The following is a 14,492-nucleotide window of genomic DNA, read 5'->3' as shown; positions in this document are numbered from 1 at the left end:
AAATTCATTGATTATCTAATTTAATCAATTTAATAAAATGTGTATTGCATTAAATTGATTTATGCTATTTTATTTTTAGAAAAAATATTATAAAATATTATTTTATATATTATTTAATTCACAGTTGTACCTGTAATATTTTTTTAAAAGGTACAACTGTGAATTAAATAATTGTGAAAGTTGTGTTTTGCCTTTTAAAGTGCTTTATAACCATCATTTGTCTGTGCAAAGGAAAGTACAGAGTCAGAAGCATTATTACTGCTACTTAAACTGTACAAATCCATATTATGGTGAGAAACACTTTATTTAAGGAAAGAGAAAAGACAGTCCATCATTACTGTAAACAATTCCAGGAAGGAAAACCAAAAGCTACCTCTTTGCTGGTAAACACTGTTTTAGTCAAAATTGAATGCACACTTAACCAGCATGGCTACGACTGAATTTTGAGGCGAAATGACATCCCATTTGGTTTGCAGTTCATGTACTTAGATTTGTTTTCAACAGGACAATGACTCTAAACACACCTCTGTGTTAAGCAGGAGCTATACGTTTTAGAAGGAGAATGATGAAGTGCTGCATCAAATGACCTGGCATCCACAATTCCCCATTTTCGGTGGATTGGGATGAGTTGGGTCAGAGACTGAACGAAAGGTGGCCAACAAGCACTCAACACCTCTGTGAACCTCTGGAAACTCAAGATGGTTGAAAAGCCATTTTAGGTAACTACCTAATGAGGCTGACTACGAGAATGCCAAGAGTGTGCAAAGCTGTCATCAAAGTAAAAGGTACCTGCTTTGAACAATCGGAAATATAAAACACTGCACTCACCCGAATATCATTAACTTGTATTGACCTCAAAATACACAGAATATTAGTAAACCATGATATAACAAAAGGCTCCATGATTATATACTGTAACTATGATTTGCAGCATGTTTGAAACAGTTCAATAAATCTGAAGCAATATACTGTGTCCGGTCTGAAATTTAAAATGTTCATTCAGGCCCTTAACGTAAATAATAATCAGAAGATATTCATGTGATACAATTTTCCACTTGCACAAAGCAAAAACTTACCATATGGAGTTATTCAAATCAGAGATTTTGTCAGATTTTCATGACTTTTTGGAAAACATTAAATAGACAGCAAACTAACACCTAGGTTTCGATAAACAGAATCCAAACAAATTTGAGTAAATAAATGTTGGACCATTACAGGAAAATATACAGTTTATGGACAAAATATTGTGGACACCTGATCATGTTTTGTTTGTGCTTTTTAAAAATCCAATTCCACATTTGATCCCCATTTGCAGTTATAATAACCTACACTATTCTGGGAAGATGTTCCACTAAATCAGGGGTCACCAACATGGTTTTTCTAAAAAATAGCTCACCATAGCGCCACGTACCAGTGAGCTGCATCTATCTGTTTCCTACCTTGTTAAATCATTGTTGATAATTATTGTGAGAAATCATTATCATAATCAGTGTCTTCACATAGACGAATATCATTAATTATTATTAATAATATATGAATAAAGGTAAATTGAGCAAATTTGTTATTTCAGAAGTGTGTATCAAACTGGTAGCCCTTTAATTAATTATTAAATTAATTTAATTAATTGGTACCCAAGAAGTAGCTCTCAGTCTCAAAAAGGTTGGTGACCCCTGCACTAGTTTATAAAGCAAGCTTGTGAAGATTTTTGCTCACTCATTCATTCTTAAGGGGTGTAGTAGTGTCAGGTACTGATGTAGGTTGGGGAGGCCTGGGGTGTAGTCCCAAAAGTGGTAGGGTTAAGGTTAGAGCTCTATAGCAGGCCACTCAAGATCTTCCACTCCAAACCATGTAAGTCACACTGGAACAGGTTTAGGTCTCCTCGTTTGAAATTGGAAATTGAATGCGTCCGACTTTGTGGTAGTTTGGGGAAGAACCACATAAGGCTGGAAAGTCAGGTGTCCCAATACCTTGGTCCATTTGGTGCACTTTGCTACTGTAATATGTGGTTAGTGAAGGTAGGACACAAATAAACTCAATGTTTGCTTTATAAAAAGCAAATCCAAAAATCAATGCCAAAGTCCATAGCAGGGTTAAGAATTTAAGTGGCCAACACCATGCAGCCCAACACACACTGAAGTCAGGACGACCAGGAAAAAACATCTTAACTATAATAAACAATGAACAATGAAATGAACAATATAAACACACATATTGACAAAGAAACAACAGGGTATAAACATAAAAACTATTCAGGAATTTAACATAGAACAGGGGAACACCATGGCGCAACAAACCAATGACTTGAGGGAAAAAAAAAACACATGGTGATTGTAATATACAAAATCAGATAGAATGATTGTGGTACGATGATAAAAACCGTGACAATTAATTCAGTAATAACAACATGTGTGATCAGCATTTTCATGCCACAAAGCCTAATAAATTGACTTTTTTAATGTTCTAAGTCAATCGTTGAGACTTTAATGTCTCCGTTGAGTCAAAAATAAATAAATTAGCAGACTTTCTGATCACAAGTCAGAGCCATAGTAAAAATCCCATTATTTTAGGCTATAAGCAGAGAAAAAACAAGCTAAACTTTCAAGTAAATTAATTAATAATTAGTTTTTCTGGATTTATTATAATGGCCCAAAGCCTGTAGACATTCGACTGTATAATGCTACTGTTATTTACTCAGTAGCTACTGAACATAGCCTTGTTATTTATTTATTTTACTGTACACGTACAATATTTACATATTCACTACATGTTGATAATTTGCACAATGCTACTATTTGCTTTTGTGGTAGATACTAAATGGAATTGCTGAGTAACTGCACCATGCAATGATAATAATGCTGTTGTACCTGTATCTATGTTCGTATGTACGTAAACCTTCCTCAAACACCGAAAACAATGTCAATAGCACCGTAATGCACAGTATGTCTTTGTAAAAAGTCCAATCACACTGAAACTAAGAGGCCTAAACATTTTTCAGACATGACAATGCTGCTGTTCATGGAGATATGGTTCACCTATGGTTCATCCCTGAGACTAACTTTAACCCCACTGAACCCCTCTGGTATAAACCAGAACCGTCATAATCTGATTTCACTTTATAATGTGTCACAAGCACAAATTTCCTCAAATACGCTCCAAAATCTAGCGGAAAGCCTTCCCAGAAGAGTGGATGTTATTGTAATAATAAATGAATAAATACGCTTGAATCTGTCTACAAGTCATAAGTTTAGTAAATTAATAATAAACATACCACATTCAAATGTTATACACTACCGTACTGTACTTCATGTTCTAAATACATAATTCAATCTGATTATGACCCCATAGTTGAAAACAGAATTTGAAAACAAATCTCTCCAGAAATTTGAAAAAGGGTTCCTTCTGCAAACACTCCGACTCCGCTTTACAAGCTCTCGTGATGTAGTTGTGCGACCATAAAATTAACTATGGATTTTACTCCTGCTGGATAAGATTACATTCTGGATGGTATTACAACAAAACATAAAACCTTTTCGCTGCAAGTGAAAATATTTATAGCATATTTACCTACGTAGTAACCACACATTTATGATGGAAGCAGGGAGGCGATGCTTTTTTTTTTTCAATCGTCAACCTGAAAGCGATGAGAAGAGCACGGCAAGCTTTTTTTTTTTTTTAAGCTCTAATTTCCTTCTGGGAAACCATCCTCTTAATTACATTCAACTGCAGGCTACACATTTTGATAATGTGCTTGAAATGCTTGCAATATTATTTTTGGATTTAAAAACTTTAAGTTCTGGCCTGAGTGGTAGAAGACTACCATAAAAAATGATTCTGATGGGCTTGCTAATGATTATCAGCCAAAGTGGAACTTCAAAAAAGAAACGATGAGAAAACATCAAGTGAGGGAGACAAAAGGAACAAAGCGATGATCAGTGCTAAGTGTGAGTTCAGATTTTTTTAAAGCCAGTATACCGGTAGTAGAAAAATTGGACTATGTATAACATCAGGTTATTACACAGAATACAGTGTACTGTAATGTTCACAATATGATGTTCCTTGTTCATTTATTTAAATGTCATATTCCTCTGTTTTTTTCTTCTACACACAGAAACAAAAAATAAAAAAGATAAATAAAAGAAAAATCATTTTTGTTGATTTATTGCTTTGCTTTAAGAGTGCTTAAGCATTCTTTCTTTGTTTATTCCTCCTTTTCTGCACATATATAAACTAAATATGCAACTAGATACCAACTAGCTTGTGAGTGAGGCCTCCTTGAAGTGATACAATTTACTTGTTTGATTAGGAAAAAAAAGAATGCATTAATTAAACAAACAAAAATAATAATAATATAATTGGAACCTACATTAATATTAAATTTTTTTATATACAGTATATTTACTTTAAATCCCTGTCATATGTTAAATAAATAATCTTCCTACATCATATACTCAGTGTCATACTTTTATCATCTACACATCTGACTTCATTTTTGCTTTTCAATTCCCGTTACAAGGTCTTTTAGGGCACAGAACTGAGACATACATGCATCCTGTTCATTCACACCACCCTGGTTACACCCAGGCCTTGTTAATTTAACTCGGAAACAATAGAAATCTTGAAAATGATGAGGCCACCCAGGATACAGGAAGGACTCAGGCCAACTGAGAGAAAAGGAATATGGGAAAGTATTGAGCAACACACAAAGCCTCTGAAGTGTGATGATAGACAAAGACAGCAAAGGAAAGGGTTTTGAGAATAACGATCTCCGTTATGGCGGAAAATGACGGTCTTGGAGGAAGTACGGGTTAGCGATCTCCCTTATCATTTGGTAGCTGTCGTATGAGAGGGCATGAGAATTGGCAGGTGACCAGCTAGTACTAAAAAAGCGCCTTTGCAACAGAATCGGTCTCAAAAGAGAACCAAGGTTTACGTGGAGCTCATTCTCTATATGCAGGACTTACACACAAGTCTGATTAAACACCACATTTTTATTGTCCATAAATATTAGGATCAAGTTTACAAGTTGCTCATCTTATCTTGGACAAAAAACAATCCAATGATCTAAAATCATTACTCATAAGACTTGATCATGTAGCTGCTTTTTAAGTTTTTCCCCACTGGGAGCAAAACAGTAATAAAGACTGACTCTATTTGCCGGTTCATCAGTCAGTTCTGACTACTTATGGCACAATAAATTGTAAATTTTATAATACATGACTTTGGTTAGGCTTTTGTAATCCATGTACACATGGCAGAAATAATTAACACATGCTTGATCTTATATCCGATCTAAATTAGTGACCCTGAAAAAGCCATTAAAGCCCATCATTTTTAAGAATTTGTAATTTTACTTAAATGGGGTCAGGGGATCAAGAGATGCAGAGATAAGGGGCTTCAAGATCAAGGAAACGGACATGCTTGCGTATTTACTGTAGTGTGTGATATTAGTGTAAGCATATGGTATAAATCCCACACAAATCGTTTATGTTTATTTTATGTTTATTCCCGAAGAACCGAAAAAGAAAAGTGACTGACGATGAGGAAAGAATTCAGATTTGTATGAAAAATGTAGATTCAGGTTAGCAGATGACGCTCGCTTCAGAGTCGGTTGTAGAACGTTCTCAGACGTGGCTTCGTTCATATAAACTCCATCACTCTTTTTCCTTATAATTCCTATAAATACGTTGAAATCAGGTTCATCCTTCTATATCTTGTCACGTTTCATGAAGGGCAATGAGGTTTAGCAAATAACAAACATGTAGGAAGAAAAAAAAAAAAAGATTTTCCAGCGATACACTTCTCAGGGGAGGGAAAAAAAAAGGGTTGCTTTATCCTGTTGTAATTGAAGGCTCTGGGAGGCTGGCAATCTCGCCGGCGTTTCCCACAGTGTGCCATATCACTCGTCTGATACCCACTGCTATCTCTCCATAGCGAAATGCCTTACCACTGACCCAGAACACATTCTCTGTGTCAGAAAGCCTCCCTGATCCAAATCCCAGCTGTCTTTCATTGTGTGTCGAGTACACAGCCAGCCTTCTATCCTCTCTCGCTCGCTCTCACACACACACACACACACACACACACACACACACACACACACACACACACACACACACTTACACACTTTCTGTATCTTTCAGTCTCTCACTTTCTTTCAAAGACTCTGCCCAACTGAGCTGTCTGCCTTCTGTCTGTTGGTAGTAAGTGTCAGCATGTCACACAAAGAAAAGACACTGTTAAAAGCATGCTGTAAAATGTAATACTGGACATGCTCAGTGTCTCTCTGTCTCGGTCTCTCTGTCTCTAATACACACACATTGTACATTTGCTGCCTGTGTGGGTCGTGATGTTGAGCTAATTAAAAGAGAGCTGGGAAAGGTACAGGGACCAGACTCTGGATCTGTAAGGCACTGAGAATGCACTCTTGGCACACACTTGTCTGCATTGGTTCATCATGGAGCTTTACAAGGCTTTCTGGTGATGCACTAGCACAGGTATGCTGCACACGCGGCATCTGAGCTCATCGGTAATTTACACCTTTTTTTTTCTTTTCTTTTTTGAATTTTATTACCCAGCCTCCAACCTCAGCGATCTTTAATAGGTGCTTAAAACGAACGTGCGACCGCCCCTTAAAGCAGCGTGAACCAGATTGATGGAAAACATCAATCGCTTTGCAAAGGCCTGAGGATCAAGTCTGCTATCCATACCGTTCTTTTAAGTAAGATTTGAAAACAAGAAAAAAATAAATAAATACAATGAATTATTCAGAGGTTTTGTCATGGAAAGTTTGACATGCTGAAACAGAACGTATTTGGGCATATATCGCAATTGTGAATCTGGTCTGGTGGAGCTTTTTTTTAATCCGGTGGCCAGAATTCAATTATACTACCAAGATGAAATCATAGTAGAATCTTTGGTCTACAGTGTTTATTCTTAAACATATCATTGTATTTCACTGTAGTACAGCCAAACGCCCAGATGGTCTTGCTCAATTTTATTCATGAACAGAGCTTCACTGTAAAAAAATGAAAAAAAAAAAAAGAAAAAGATTTGAAAAAATAAATAAATAAATAAATATATACATAAATCTTAAATGTGGGCAAATATATATTTCTTTATTTTTCATTATGAGATTATTACAAAAACATTATTCCATTTGAATAATATTTTTTAATGCTTTTACTAATCACAAGCTTTAAATTTTCTTAGTTTAAAAACAGCTAAATTTGTTGTTTTCTAAAAACAACATTATTCAAAATTACGGGGAAAAAAAATAACAATAAACTAAAAATATTTTAATATGTAAAATAATGTAAAAACTTGTATATTTGGTTCGTTATAATCTTATAAGGAATAATAGATGTATTTGATAGTATTTTGGATCATTCCTCATGCTAGGATGTCATTTTTTCTCTATTGTATTTAGTTTGACATGCATGACGGTGTTTTCAAATTCTCTTTTCAAAATCGTGTCACCAGGAAAGTTATATTAAACTTTACATTTATTTATTTGGTAAGTCTATGTATCTGATGTCCAAGTGAAACAGAATTCGATCCAAGCACAGAGCTGTTACAGGAACCAACAGTTACGGTTTGGGCCAAATGGCCAAATACAAGAACAAGAGAGAGCGCAAATCACTCACACACACCCACACACACACACACAAACACACACATACAAACAAAGAGGGAAAGAAACAACTTGTGTGGTGTAGGACCGGTCACACAGCAAAATAGGCTTGTGATTGATGATCAAAAATGTTTTTGGTGAATGTGTCAGTTATTTTCAGAAAAACAGGACATTTGTAAGATAATTGAACTAAATGAACTGCTTTATTTTAGAGCCTATATTAAAAAACTTCTGCGAAATGACTTCATGGGGTTTTTAAGTCGAGGACAGAACTGAAAAAAGCTGAGGTAAGCCAAAGGTACAAGTGGCCAACTGCCCTCCACAAACAAAACTAACATACTGAGAAACATTAACATACACTGTACTTCTTTGGAAAAAGCACCAAATGCAAGCAAGGTCAAATGAAAACGATTAGGGTTTTAATGCTCCTAAAAACAAATCACTAGTCAGAAAATAACCACTAAAAGCTTCATATTTGACCATTTTGTGTTTTCCTAATTTTTTTACTTTAACCTTGGACACTTCGACTAATAAGTGGTAAATGGTTTGTTAATACTTTTCATAGGGTTTGTTTTTAAGCTATTGGATATTCATAGTGAACTGATTGTATAATATTTGGTACAGAGATCAGCACAAACAAATGGTACTACTTGAATTGGTGTCTTAAACAGCATGTCTTGCCTTATATATTAGTTTTGGATATAAACCCCCAATTCCAAAAGGTTTGGGACACTGTATAAAATGTCATTTAAAATCAGAATACAATGATTTGCAAATCTCATAAACCCTATTTTATTCACAACAAAACATATCAAATATATACATTTTTAACTGAGGAAATGTACAATTTTAAGGAAAAAAATAAGGTAGTTTGTAATTTGATGGCTGCAACACGTCTCAATAAAGTTGGAACAGGGGACCAAAGTCTGGAAAAACATAAGTGATATTAAAATGAAACAATTAAACTAATTTGGCTAATTGACAATAGGTCAGTAAGATGAATGGGTATAAATCGTGTACAGTATGTTAGAGAGATAGAGTCTCACAGAAATAAAGATGGGCAGAGTTTCACCAACTCTTCTTGTTCTTCCCTTTGTTGCCCCATGCCATCAAATTTGAAATGAGCTCATTTTGTGCATAAAAGTGTAAAATGTCTCAATTTCAACATTTGTTATGTTCTCTACGTTCTATTGTAAATAAAACATTGGCTCATGTGATTTCAAATTCTAATGAAATACAAGCCACCCAGGTCGCATCCCTGTAGACCAATGATCCTATAGTCCTAATGATTATAGAAGATGTTTCATTCAATTTGGTTCTTCAGCATTTGTGGCTTTGACAGTTACTTGACCTTTGCTCCATCACTCTGGGTTATAATCGGTCTCAATGACATTAAACTAATCTGTGTTCATTTAGTGGTAGTGGTTAAGATATTGGACTTCTGATCTGAAGGTTGTGAGTTCGAAGCCCAAGTTGCCAGTGCTGGTCCCCTGAGCAAGGCTTTTAACCCTCATGTGCTTAGAATATGAATAAGACAATTGTAAATCGATTTTGATAAAGGCGTCTCCGAAATGCCAGAAATGTAGTTGACGATTGACTCTTCTTTCTGACAGTGTAATTGTCCTTCGCTGACTTGCATAGTTACCTGCAAAATCTTACTTAGCCTTCTGTTTCGGTTATTTTTTTATTTTCATTTTATTGTTTTAACACACTGTCCAGGCCTAATTAATGACAACTAGGTGAGGATGATGGACTTCTGATCGGTAGGTGATGAGTTCAAATCCCAGCCCTTGAGCAGATCTGATTTGTTTAGATTCTATTTAATGATACTGTACATGGCAGTATTCATATTAGGACTGTAAAATATACAGGTTTAAACACGGATGAAACGTCAGATCTTAGATCTGTATTCCTTTTACTGTACTCTCTTTTCTCTGATTGATTTTTCAGATGCATGCACCTTGTCCAACACAAATACTGTAGATCTTGTTTTTTTATTAGCATTTTATTCATTTTACAGCTGGGTGCTTCCCAAGGTAGTGTTGAGAAACATCTCTTGGGGCTAAAAGCATAACAGAGAACACATGTTGCTATTGGACATTTAACCCTTACGCTATCCAATAAATCACACATACTATGTTGCGCTTTTGAAAAAGAGAAACAAGATGTTCAATTATCATTTACTCTTCATTTATGTCATATAGTGAGAGTTCTTTGGTGTTCTGATTACTGAAAGATTTCAGAGTTATAAAGGGCATGACAGACCCTTTTCTCTTTTTGACTCTTTTACGAGAGCGATACAAGGGTCATGTTTGTCCAATTGTGAAATAAACAGTTTTCCTTTGGCATTTATACACTTCAAGTGGATGATATCAAACTAGATGTTGAAAAACAGAATTTTTTTTAACCTCTATCTTCACAGTGGTATGAAAACGTGTATGCCCTAGACCTAAGGCCCTCAGTTCTGATTACATGCAGAAATCTCACTGTACATTTCCTCCGGTGGACAGGAAGTTGATTGGAATTTGACTTTCTGTCAACCGGATATGCAGAATCCGTTTATTGGCTTGAATGCACCTTCCAGCACGGCGCTCATAACTCCCCATAAAGCTTTCCGTTCTCACAACCGTCAGATAAGTTTGCTCTAATGAGGCACGAAGGGGAGGAGAGGGTTTTTTTAAGCGTTTATTAAAACTCCAGCTTTTTTTTTATATCATAACCCCTTTGACCTCCAGTAATGATTACACCGGGGTGTTTTTCAAAAACCTCTCAGGCACGAGAGGGAGGATTTGTTTAGTATTGCCGACTTTTTCTTTTTTTCTCTTATAGAACACACACACACACACACACACACACACACACACACACACACACACACACAGACACCACCTGTTAAAAGAGTCATCTTGTCTCGGGAAGCCCAGTAACTGTCAAGTGTGAATAGAAATATCTTTTTCAGTGTTAAATCGAGAAAAGAAAAGTAAGAAAAGATTCTTGTGCTGGAAACTTAAGCAATTCATTATCTTGAAATTGCTCCTGATGCAATACTGTTGTTTTTGCTTCATAAAATACCAAGATGAACAGACTCTTTCACAAGTGAATAAAATGCTTTGGTGCCCCGAAACCTTAAAAAATATATCGATTAAAACTGCTAAATTGAACGTTCCAAATTAGACGTTCCCTATGTTTTCATCAGCATTTAAGCTGAACAGATGCTTTCACATGAATTAACCTTCTTTATATATATATATATATATATATATATATATATATATATATATATATATATATATATATGGCAATGCATTGCTTTGTCACTGATTCGTCTATGAGTCAACACACCCTCAGGCCACATTTATGACAGTCCCCAGTCTGACATCCCGCCAACCTCTCTTTTGCTCTCATCCTACGTTTTCTGGCTTTTTCTGCCTCTCTTTCGCACACATTCACTCATTCTCTGTGGTCTCTGTGGCTCATTAAACAGACATTATCTGAAAAAGCCAATCTTGCCAAATCATTCTTGGGCCTAAAACGCTGGCCCGTCAGGTACTTGAGGTTTCCTTTCCTCTCGCAGATGGAAAAAATGCTGTAACTGGGGCACATTGTAGAGTTTTGTCTGGCCAGTGTCATATCATTGATTCAGACCAGAGTATAAAAGGGGAGTACACACAAAAAAAAAAGAGAGAGCGAGAAAGAGAGAGCGAAGAGAAAGTGAGCGAGGAAAGAATAAAGCTCATCGCCATGACTCAGTCTTTCTCACTTGTGAAAATGACGGCCTGACAAATAAATGGAAAACAAAAGCTGAACGAAGGAAAAGTATTGCTTTTAAATACAGCTATATTGTGCTACCATTCAGGACATCCCCACACACACACACACACACACACACACACACACACACACAAACTGATTCAGCTGTGAGAAAAAGAAATCCACAATGTTGCCTTTGTTAAAATTGTAAAAAAAAAAATTGCAGAGCCAAGAAAGCAACCGCTCGCTTCTTTCTTACAACCCAGAGGGGTGCAAGGGGAGCAATAGACATATACCACAAAAGGGCAATGGGTTCAGTGAAGTATCACCGGAAACCCGATGGACAATGTGGAATCATCTATACACAGCTGGACCGTGCAGCATCAATAAATAAATCCAGCCTGGTTTGTTCCTGTGTCAGTGTTATGCATGTTTAGTAATCAGTATAAATGCCTAGAATAGGTCGAGTCTCGGTGTGCACCATCTCATATGGATATTGTAGTGTTGTCTATATTTTCTCTGTGGTGTGTGGAGAGTCAGAGGTCAGATCTCTTTCAAAGAAATGGTGGTTTGGTTTTTGGAGGTTTTTCGGGCTGCTATCAAAAAAATCCCAGTGACACCACATCCTACTTGAGTGCTTGCACAAAACCCAGAATGTTGTGTTTCATCCTGTCTCAGTCATGCTGAGCAAACCACGAGTTTTGATGCAACTCTGATCGCGCGTGTAAATATAGGATTAACAAATGTCCGAATATGTGCAGTCGTCGTATATGTATTTGATAGTTTGATTTTTTTAAAGTGTCAAAAGAACATCATGTATTGTCTACAGATACTCAGAGCTCGGATGTCAGTATTTTATTGAAAATGAGTTCATAAATAGGATGAGAACATTCTTCATGATTCATACTATATAAAATAACACCGGCTTTATATTCGGTTTAATTCAATTCGGTTTTATTTGTATAGGGCTTGTAACGAGTTACATGATCCCAAAGCAGCTTTACAAAGATAACGAGGTTACAAATTCTCAATTAAGAGGTTTCTTATATATCTATACGATTATCCCTTATAAGTTCATCCCTAATGAGCGAGACAGTGGCGACAGTGGTAAGGAAATGGTATGAGGAAGGAAACTTCAAAACTCAAAAGAGAACTTTAATTCAGTTCAGTTTTATTTGCATTGCAATTTTAACAATATCCAAAAGCGGCTTTAAACAGATAGGTGGATTCTGAAGTAACGTATATATATATATGTTATGAACTTATATGTATAAGAATGTATACGTTCACTGTCTATAAGTTTATCACTTATAAATGTATCCCTAATGAGCAAGCCAGAGGTGAGGAAAAACTCCCTGAGAAATGAGAATAAAAAATCTCGACAGACTCAAAGGGTGACACCAAATGTCCATTCATTGTACTTCGTGCATCCTTAGAGCTGTTGAAAACTGAGATATTCATCCCATGCATTGAATTTTCTTCGCACCAAACCGGCAGATGTTTAAAGTACAAAGAGAAGAAACAGATTTCGTGGCTTTCAGGTATGTGAGACAGGTCGGAAAGTCATGTGACTCGTTCAGGTGCATGCATGTGACTATTTGTTGGATAAATTAAAGCAAATAAATGATGATTAAGGTGCAATGGATGTAGAAATACTTGTAGATGATTAATCCTATAGTGAAAATGTGTGTGTGCTGTGACGCTGACAGCTTATGTGTTTCTACAGATTGGTGAGGACTAACAAGGTGACAGACAGACAGACAGACAGACAGACAGACAGGCAGACAGACAGACAGACAGACATACAGACAGACAGATAGATAGACAACTAAACAGACAGACAGACAGATAGATAGATAACTAAACAGACAGACAGACAGACAGACAGAGACAGACAGACAGACAGACAGACAGACAGATAGATAGATAGATAGATAGATAGATAGATAGATAACTAAACAGACAGACAGACAGACAGACAGACAGACAGACAGACAGATAGATAAATAACTAAACAGACAGACAGACAGACAGACAGATAGATAGATAGATAGATCTTTTTGGTTACTGGGATTAAAGTGGTTTGATTCAGGTGTTATCATTAATGAATCAATCATCAGCAAACATTTAATTAAACAGTTATAATTAATAAGGACTATATCGGAGAGTCCTTACCAGGACTAAGACAAAAGTGTGAGCGCGCGTGCGGGGCCGTGCGTGCGTGAGCGCGCGTGCTTTTTCTCACTCACCCGCTGACCGTTGGATCTCTGCGGCGGCACGAACAGGGTCAGAGAACACAGAAGAACCCAGTGAGGAGGAAACATGGTTCCGAAAGCCCAACACTCACTCTTACGGACGAGTCAAACAGTTACTGAGCAGAAATTCCCCACCCAAAAAAAAAAGTCCTCTTCTGGTCCACTTTTTGTTCTCCTCGGCCACCGGTGTCTGTCTTCTTAAGGTGTGTATGAAGGTGCGGGTTTACACGGCGCTCGCGCTCGTTCAATGACCGGTGATCGCCATAGCAACCTGCTTTTATCCTCCGGGACGCGCGCGCGCTCCTCCTGCGGCAGCTACAGGTTGAATCCGCTCACTTTCTCTTTTGGCGCTCATTTAAAAACCCAGGAGGCGGGACTAACGGGGATGATGGACATTAGAACTGTCCAATAATGAACCAACCACGCTTTAGATATTTTACCTGTAATGGGCATAGATAGATGATAGATAGATAGATAGATAGATAGATAGATAGATAGATAGATAGATAGATAGATAGATAGATAGATAGATAGATAGATAGATAGATAGATAGATAGATAGATGAAATATATTTTATAATATATATTATATTTATAATATATGTTGAACATTTTAACACGTTTTTTTGTCTTATCGACTTTAAGAAAGAGTCTTTGGATGTGCTTTTATAGCTGATATGTCATTAGGACAGTTTCTTGGGTATTACACAACATTTAAAAGTACGACGTGACTTATTATTACATTATTTACAATAATTGTAAACAAAATAACTCGCTATGGTATGAGAGAAAATATTCAGATTTGCCACCATGTTGTTGGTTATTGTTGTAATACAGCATGCCCTCATACTGCTTGA

General features: G+C 36.4%; 1 protein-coding gene across 10 annotated transcripts in view; it reads right to left on the bottom strand.

Moving 5' to 3' along the window:
* The window catches only part of smoc1 (SPARC related modular calcium binding 1), a 53,330-nt gene extending 39,366 nt beyond the window's left edge, over positions 1-13,964 (bottom strand). For all 10 annotated transcript variants that reach the window (XM_046855653.1, XM_046855655.1, XM_046855652.1 and 7 more), the window contains exon 1: positions 13,630-13,964. In XM_046855653.1, the coding sequence (XP_046711609.1) occupies positions 13,630-13,704 (75 nt within the window). In that variant the 5' untranslated portion in view covers positions 13,705-13,964. The remainder of the gene's footprint in view (positions 1-13,629) is intronic.
* Positions 13,965-14,492: the final 528 nt, after the last annotated feature.

The sequence above is a fragment of the Silurus meridionalis genome, chromosome 8 (assembly GCF_014805685.1).
Source record: "Silurus meridionalis isolate SWU-2019-XX chromosome 8, ASM1480568v1, whole genome shotgun sequence".
Classification (NCBI taxonomy): Eukaryota; Metazoa; Chordata; class Actinopteri; order Siluriformes; family Siluridae; genus Silurus; species Silurus meridionalis.
This window is presented reverse-complemented; position numbering and strand designations above follow the sequence as displayed.